Below are 9,150 nucleotides of genomic sequence, written 5' to 3'. Positions count from 1 at the left end.
GGCCGCAGGCACCCGCCCCGGTGTCCCGCCGCCAGGACTACATTTCCCGGCAGGCAGCGCGCAGGCGCGGGCGTGCCTCCCGGCGTGCAGCGCGGCCGCCCGCCTGCTGCCGCATTGGCCGGGCTGGGCCTTTGCCCCGCCCCGCTGCGCGCCGCGGGTCTCTGTGGGGTCGGCCCGGCGCTGGTGCGGGAGGGTGGTGGGCTCCGGGGCAGGCGGCGGCCCGGCCTGCTCGGTCCCGGCGGGGGGATGGGTTTCCGGGCCGCTGCCCTGGCGAGGGGTGCGATGTGTGAGTACCGGGGCTGGGGGGGGAGGCAGAGGGCGCGGGGGGAGCTCTGTGGCCGCAGCGGGGGTGATGGGGGGTGGCTCCGGTGGAGGGGGCGGCCTAGAGGGGCTGCAGCGGGCACCTTGCCGCGGGCCGGGCACGTGTTTTGCTTTGCGTTGTGAGCGTCCTGTATTGCAGAAGTTGATGCTGTATTGAGCGTTGTTACTCTGTTAAAGATAAGCTTTGCTAGAGCGGGTTCCCAATCACAGATGAGTATCTATCATGCTGTCTTGTCTCTTCGTGCCTGCCAGAAGTGTTTCCAGGGCTGAAGTGTGGCTTTGGGTACAGAGTCGCTTAATTACCTTCCCCATACCATACAGCTAAAAATGTGTCGTAGTGAAAGCATGTATGAATGTGGTGATAAATGTCTGGTAATCTAAAAGGAACTGGGACTGATAGTATGAAACAAGCCTCAATAGTACAATGAGATAGGAGGTATTTAAAAGTAATCGTTCATTATTTCAGGCAGGATAGTTCACATGCAAACTTACGTTAACTGTTCAGGGGTGCTTACGAACTTGAACTCGGAAAAGTTTATGAACATAGGGTAGAAGTGGCATTGATGATTAAAGTTTATATCTCAGTATACTTTATCGATAGTGGTTTGTTAACAATGGTCTCATGCAAGTAAGAAATTTTCCTTTTCATCTTCTCTCCTGCACCTTCAGCTTTCAAGAGCTTTGTAGAGCAGATGAGTTCTGAGGTGTGACTTATATCTCTGCCGGTTATTTCTGTTCTTTTGTTATTTGCTACTTCTTTCAGTCAAGCCTCAAGTACTGTATTAAACTAATTGACTGGTTTGCTGAACTGATAAATCCTAGCCTAAAAAAACCACTCAAGCCTTCCAACAATTTGGTTAATAGTTTTGCTGAAGTTTGAAATTATCTCCCCATTAGCACTGCAATATTTAGGATGAATATTGCAGGTTCTAGGGCCAATGCAATGTCACTTTGTAACTTCTTACCTTGGAAAATAGATTCCTATCGTGAAGTCTCTTTTGCTAAAGGTAGCTGTATTATCTTGTTCTCAGTCCTTGCTTGAGTTAAACTGAACTGGCAGTACAAGGCAACGGCATTTGTACCACCACACATATTTCACTATTGAGTGATTTTTGTATGTAAAGTTTGTTAAATAGCAGCAATGTTCTAGTGTTATTGATTTGAAACAAGTCATTGGTTTTAGCTGAACTATGTTACCCTGTTACCTGAGTCACTTTTGCTGCTGCAACCAAACTTGGGGTAACTTCTAGCCCATATATCTAAAAATGTTACACATTTGATGAGATGTTAGATAAATGCATCTTAATTTATACAGGACTGTGATAGCCAGTAAAAAGAATAACAGCTATTACTGCCCTATAAATACATATCAAAAATGTGTACAGAGATACTAAAACTTGTAGATAACTCCATCTAGGTAAAATTAAGATATTTTTCCATTGATTTTTTCCACTTTATCTTGTAAAGACAAAATTCCTAAGATATCTGGAATCAAATTCAAATTGATAAAATTATTTTTAACATCTCATAATCATCTGTGAACTCTGCCACCAGATGGTGTCATAAGATTTGAGGTGTTAAATGATTCAAGCTGATTATAGGGAAATAAGAGGGTACTGTGCATTACGAATAACTTATTTCTTTTAATTGTTTTTCATATTTGTAGTGGAAAGGATTTTTCTCATCTAGTCCTAGACTATTTTACATTTTGATCCCAAGTTGACAGAGCTGCTAATATTCAACCTGGGGCAAACTGTGTTACGGAGATGTAAGGATTCAGACAGACCCCTATATTTCTATTACTTGATGATTAGTGACTGCTGTCTTACTGTCTGGGATCCTTAACTTGAATTTACTTGTCACCAAAGCTCCGTATACTGAAGAGTGATCTGACTACCTTGGTTTGAGTGCTTCAAATCACTCTCCAGTGGTTCTTCATACTGTGTAGTGACTGTATAAATAGAAGAAGCCCCCTGACTGACTGAATGCTCTCCTCAACACTGTCTTGTGTCGATGTAGATCTTTCTTAGGGAGTCTGAGTCATTTTGCCAAGGCCAGGTACCTGCTTCTGTGGAAGTGGAATAGGTGGGATGTATAGAGTACTCTGTTTTGATTTGGCTTCTGAATCCCTGTTCTTAACTTCTAATCAGTGAAAGAGACATAGTATGCATATCTGTGAAGGGTATTATGAGCTTAAATACCCTAGGAAGGAAAAAAAGGATACAGAGAAATGTTACAGAAGTAAGTGTAAAATTAAGTGGTGCGTATTTCTGTCATTGTTATAAAGGTCTCTTTGTTGAAGACCTTTTATAAAGTGACACAAGGTTATCAGAATAACCTGATGTGAATTCTTTTGTAAGTCACAGAAATATCTAAATCAAGTTATTAGTCATGCATCTTGTGAATCACTGCGTTGCTTCTTAATAAGACTTTGTCTCAATTATTATCAATTATGTTTGAGGCTGTAATGGTAGTAGGGATACAAAGACAATTCCCCCCTCCAAAGGGGTCTTAGTTGGAGTACTATGGAGTACTAATAGGGGTCTTAGTTGGAGTACTATGTCCAGTTTTGGACATTTCTCTTAGAGTTGTGGGCAATTTGGAAAGAGGAATGGCAGTTTTAGCAGGCTCAGGAAATGTGATGTTTGAGGAAAACATCTGAAGAAAAAGAGTTTGCATATGTCTAAAAATGAACTGGAAGTACAGAGGAAAAGAGAAGCTTTCCAGGTGTGTGGATTTTAGGTGTCCTAAATGACAGCATACAGCAGTGATGCTGAACAGCTCTCCATTCCAATTAGGATATCCCTGAATCTTCTGGTGCATAAAAAGCTATCATAAGTAAGATAGCAATAAGGCATTTACTTTCACTAGGGAAGAATTATCTCCGTTTACAGCAAGGAAAGCTTAGTTTGGGTATTATGAAATTATTAGCATTGCTTATATATAGCAAATTAGATGCAATTTGATTGTGAATTAAGGTGTATATATTCTTCTGGTCTGTACCCCATTCTTAGATTTACTGAAATAAAAGTAGACATCAATCCCAACTCTGTTCATGCCAGGTGTTCCTGTGCCTGCTGGGTTTGGCTGGGATAGAGTTAATTTTCTTCGTAGTACCTGGTATGGGGCTGTGTTTTGGATTTGTGCTGAAAACAGTGTTGATAACTCAGGGATGTTTTAGTTAGTGCTGAGCAGTGCTTACACAGAGCCAAGGCCTTTTCTGCTCCTCACCCAACCAGTGAGGAGGCTGAGGGTGCACAAGAAGTTGGGAGGGGATACAGCTGGGACAGCTGACCCAAGGGATGTCTCGCACTGTCTGACATCATGCTCAGCACATATAGCTGGAGGAAGAAGAAGGTGGAGGGACAGCATTCAGAGTTATGGTGTTTGTCTTCCCAAGTCACTGTTACGCGTGATGGAGCCCTGCTGTCCTGGGGTTGCCTGAATACCTGCCTGCTGATGGGAAGTGGTGAATGAATTCCTTGCTCTGCTTTGCTTGTGTGTATGGTTTTTCTTTACCTATTAAACTGCCTTTATCTCAACACACAAGTTTTCTCACTTTCACTCTTCCAATTCTCTCCCCCATCCCACCATGGGGGTAGGGAGTGAGCTGGTTGCCATCTACAGCTGGTCTGTTTAAGGTATATCTCTACAGTCTCCTTATGTCCAGTATACCTTCCCTGTATATTGTAAAAAGCCAGCTGTACTCATGGGATAGCATACAAACAGTGTCTGCTAGATGTCTTCTAGGCTAGCTAGTGGAGTCAACTTTATTGCTTTTAACAGAAAAAAGAACTTTGATCTGTAAAAGAACTCCTTCTGGCTCAATATCAAAACAGTTGAGCACTTGGCTGCCCAGTTACAACATTTGCTGTGCAGTGGTGCTGTTTCAGTGCTGAGGGGTCTAGAGTACCCTCAGTCTGTCATGAGGATGAAGTTAAATCTTGGAAAGCAGGGAGGAATTTACTTTAAAAGTTTTGCTTCTGGTACAAGTGTTTTAACTACTGGGCTGTAATACAGTTCTCTCCCTTGCCACATTAAAAAAATCAACCCTGTGACTACAAAGTAGTTTGTACTGTGCATGATAGTGTCCTAGAGGAGAATAATGCTGTTAGTCATGACTTAACTTTAGTAAGTCCTTAAATTTCTGTCTGCTGATCGGGTTGGGTTGCACACATCAGCATCTTAGAAGGAAGCTTAAAGTGCCTCCCACACATGCCCAGAAGTAATGTTAAGGTAATTGGTAAAAGTTACAGTCTAGCAAGGGGATATGTGGTGAATTTGGATGCCTCAAGGGCAATGAATCTGGAAGGAAAGCTAGTCTTTGAATGTTGGTGCTTTATTCCACACCAATTCTGCCCCAGGTGATGAAATCTGAGCATAGGCCTCTGTCCTGTTATGATGAATTACTTGGTTTTGTACAGCATTCTCACAGTGGTACAGGGCTTTGATGTTTGGAGCAGTGTGTAATACAGGGAAATGGGTTTATAGTTATAAAACTTTTCCTTAAGAAAATCTCTTTATTACTAGGCTTTAACAAAATGTGAGTTGGATTAGCAGTCATTATTGCTTTGTAGCATTCATTTATCACAATAGGTGGTTGGATACAGCTTTCAAAGGCCTGTGTGGTATTCTCCAGGTTTTCCTGTGAAAAGACTAAGCTTCTTGGCAGATTAGCAAAAGAAGTTGTGCTGATAATCAAACTATGTGTGGTCTAGCCTCGCAGTGGTTAAGTGTTTTCCAGGGCCTAAATACACTTCTGTTCCTAGTTCTTCTGAGCAAGAGGCTTCTCTCCAAGTCAAAATGACCTTGTGTCCACCACTTCCTCCCATCAACCAACTAAAGATTTCATGAATGCACTTTGTGGTGAGTTGCTTCTTTCCTCTCTGCTCTTCTCTCCTGTGCTGTGTCTGTGGCAGCTGTATCGCTGTTCTACAGCTCACCGAGGACATGTGCAGTTGGTCACTAAAGCAAAAGGAATGACATCCCTGCGAGGAGCTGAGGAGCGTGTTGCTGCAGAGCATTCTGCTGCGGTGAACTTCTAGACTCCTGTTCTCGTCAAGTGTAGAGTTTCCGCTGCTATCTGTAGGGACATGCAGCCTTAAAGGCAGGGCAGCGCTGCTGATATCTCTGAGGCCTCCTGAGGATTTCTAGGCAGCTGGAATGCCGGACTGCCCACCCCACTCCATGGCACTTGTAGCTTTATATAGTCAGAGTGTTCAGCCACTGATCTGTAGCAGATTTAACCTTGACGTGCATTTTTAATGTATGTTATCCGGTAAGGTTGAATAACTGTGGACAAATGGATGTTGTAGCAGGAAGTAGTCTAATGCCTTATTTTCTTTGTAGGCTATTTTTACTTGTGAGAATTGTTCTCCAAAATCTCTGTAGCAGACTTGCCTAAGTTAATTAAAACTGTGTGGAGTTTCCAAGCTCTGGGCAGGTGCAGGCTATGGGCAAGTTACATTTACATCACATAGTTGTAAAATGGCTCCCTTCCCTTTAAAACAAACAAATAAAAAATGACCCACTGAACGGTTATATTACCTCAAAGTAGCAAGTTGTTGTAACATCTCACTTGCTTTAAAGGCTTTACATTTTGCTGTTGACATGTGTTTCTCTTTTATATGGTGGTGGGTCTCTCTGGCAAAACCTTATCTTTGCTTGCAGTTTGCTCATATTTTAGAGTAGCTCATTTTCCTGTTAACATCCCATAAGAAGTAATTTCCTATGCTATACAGCAAGTTGGTGATTTCAGAAGCGCAAACTGTTAAATCTTGTAAAAGCTTGAAGATTGTTCAGTGTTTAAAGTATGGGGGGTTTTTTTGTTAAAAATTCAAATATGGCTGCATTTCTGTAGAGAAAACTCTATTTCTGAAGTTTCTTGATATGAAAAAATCAAGAGGGGATCTGGAAATAGAACATGGGTCTGTCTTCTTCCAGTCCCTGTAGCATCTACTGAATCTCTTTACTTCTGAGTCCTTGCCTCTAAGGGCTTCTCTCTGTGGAGGTGAAAGTTTCACTTTTCATAGTGACATCCAATAGCATTTGAATTCCATTAGTATTTTTAGTACTCTGTCATAAGTAATGCCCAGTTGATTGGACAGTTAACCTAAAACTCTTCCTGTAATCGTGTATAGTTACTATATGTTTTAATTAGCCAAAACAGGTGTAATGGTAACTCTACTTGTGAAGACTTTTTAATGTTACATGCTAACTGGTGTCAGCAAGTCACCATACTTTACTGGCCTGCTTTTCCTGATTTAAGTCCCATGCTGCTGTTTCACCCTTGTGCAGAACGAATTCTGTAAATACTTGAGTAATCTTGAACAAGAACCTGAGCACGTGTAGGGTATTACTCTGCTAAACTAAAAAGTAGTGCTAATGAACAATGTTGGGGGGTACAGAATATGTTAATGCAAAAGGAAGTATCTGAAATCAGTGCAAGGATTAGCACCCTTGCTTTTTAGGAGTAACTTCATATTAATCACGTTAAAACAGCTCTCCTATGTTGGGTAGGCATTGATACCTGTGTCACTTGTGTATAATCATAAATAATTCTCTTAGGTCTGTTGCAGCTGCACAGATCTGTGGATAAACGCTATGTTGATGGTGTGTTCCTATACTCACCTAATAACTTAGTGGAGAATCATGAGGCTGAAATATCTCATTTTCTGTCTCTACTCATATTAGCTTAAACTTTCCTTAACTGCTGTCTCAGTTGAAATACGTTTAAAAACAAGTTATACTCTTTATATGTGCTTTCCAAAGAATTTGTTCCAAAACTTGGTATTTCTGTGTTCAGAGCTTCCATGAAGGCGGGTGCTTTTGCATGCACAAAACTGATACCACATGAATTTATATGCGTGCTCTATATGACCTAGGGTGGTGCAAATTCTGAATGATCTTGTACCTTTGTTGGGTTATTAACAGCTGTTAGTAATGATTAGAGTACATCAGGTGCGAATGCATATTTAAACGCTATCAGGTATTTCAGTGAGATCAGGAATGGCACCCCAGGAATGCTGGTTAGGGAACATAAGAAGATAATTTAATTTCCTGTTGTGTTTTAAGTGTGTTTGTTTTGGTATGATGCTGTGGAATTTTTTTTAGGGAGGGAACTGCTTTTTCTGTTGTCTAAAGGTGAAAGGGCTATTGCAATTCTCAATTTCTCCCCTTTTAAACTGGACAGATGCTGGTGCATGCGTTAACTGTAAATGGACATGCAAATCTGGAGGAGTTATTTGTCAAAGAACCACATTTTGGAATTAGAGTGGATGTGGGTTTACTTGCTTATTTTTGTTTGTTTCCAGTTGGACAGTACCACTGAAGGTCAGAGCTACTTTAGGTAATCTGGATTTCGTAAAAATCCGGTTCTTGCCCATTGCTCACAGCTTCTAGTCAGTACCAGATTCGGAGGGTTTGTTGCCCCTTACAGAGAAGGTTGATGGTAAATAATTAGAATTAACTTTGTGGGGTAAGCTGTGGAGGTGAGTGTTGAAGAAGGCTCTTCTAAGTTAAGTTTGATGGTATTAGCTGAGTCAGCTCTGAAGTTGACCAATGTAAAATAGCAAAGCTTGGAAGGATTTGTCTTTTTGTGTAGAGATGTAAAAATGCCTGTTAGTAAAATGATACATTTCTTTCCACTTTAGGGTGAGGAACTGCCTCCCCCAAGTCAATAACAAATTATTTTAATGCTTGATCATTCTACATCTTAGTGTCTTTTAAGAGAAAGAAAAGGGCAAAGGTTATATCCTGTTACTTACGCAGTCACGTCCATCTTTGTATTGTAACCTAGGCTGTGATGTACCTCTCTAGTTTAATTGCTCTCCTTATGAATTAAACATTATGATAAAATACATACGTCATTTAATTTGACCTGTTGTTGCTTTTGTTTGCATATATGCAAGTCTTAAGTAGATCAGTGTTAAAATGTTTAATATTCTGGTGCAAAGTTTTGAATAATCTTGTACTATTAGGAATAATTAATGAAAATAAATAGCTTTTATTAATGATTCAAATACATAAGGTGCCCATGTAGAACATAGTGTTAGATAATATATCTTAAATGCTGTCTAAATTGAGTATTCCAGTACAGGCACATACAGAGGTTAATGAGAAAAATACTGAATTTAAATAATTTTAGAGTTTATGGTGAATAAATGGACTGATAAACCTTGAAGACTGACAGTCTTTGTCATGACAGGCTTTTCCTTAATTTTCCTAGGGCCTTAAATATCTTATTTGAGCTGCCCTGTGTACCAAAATACAGAACTGAGTTTGCCTTGCTTGGTTTCCCCAATTCCTTATGTCCCTCTCATCATCCTAGTTGAAAAGTGTTTTGTTAATCTGATTTGAGTTGCTGAGAGGATTTCTACAGATCTCTGCTTTTAAAATGAGTGCCATGTTTTGGAGGACAAGGAACAAAGTGAAAGAAAGGGAAAACTGCTTTTTATTATAGCTGGTTTAGATGACTACTCAAAACTACTTTATCTTTTTCTGAAGAATATTGACTATACACAAGAGGTATGTGTTCTCTGAAAGAAACTCAGCACAAGTGTTTCCATTAATAGTAACTTATTTTTACTTACTAAAACAGATTAATGGAGGGGGTGAAGTAATCATGAATGTTGGTTCTTTTTAAATTATTTTTCTTTGCAGGTATGGGATAAGATCTTTCCAGAGTAATAAGCATGGTTCGAGAACGAAAATGCGTATTATGTCACATTGTGTACAACTCAAAAAAGGTAAGTCATGAATGCTTTACATCTCTTGGTAGATACTAATATGAAGATACTAATGAGATGTTTGTAAGAAATGCTTTTGTTT

The 9,150-nt window shown here is 40.4% G+C and overlaps 1 protein-coding gene across 4 annotated transcripts in view; it reads left to right on the top strand.

Annotated features, from left to right (window-relative positions):
- The window catches only part of ZNF106 (zinc finger protein 106), a 42,174-nt gene that overhangs the window by 215 nt on the left and 32,809 nt on the right, over nt 1–9,150 (top strand). For 2 of the 4 annotated variants that reach the window (XM_074867877.1, XM_074867873.1), the window contains exons 1-2: nt 141–286; nt 8,983–9,068. In XM_074867877.1, the coding sequence (XP_074723978.1) occupies nt 9,015–9,068 (54 nt within the window). In that variant the 5' untranslated portion in view covers nt 141–286; nt 8,983–9,014. Of the gene's footprint in view, nt 1–140; nt 287–5,090; nt 5,188–8,982; nt 9,069–9,150 lie in introns of those variants that run through there. The other 2 variants (XM_074867875.1, XM_074867876.1) reach the window with 2 other exon arrangements.

Source organism: Strix uralensis, chromosome 4, assembly GCF_047716275.1.
Source record: "Strix uralensis isolate ZFMK-TIS-50842 chromosome 4, bStrUra1, whole genome shotgun sequence".
Classification (NCBI taxonomy): Eukaryota; Metazoa; Chordata; class Aves; order Strigiformes; family Strigidae; genus Strix; species Strix uralensis.
This window is presented reverse-complemented; position numbering and strand designations above follow the sequence as displayed.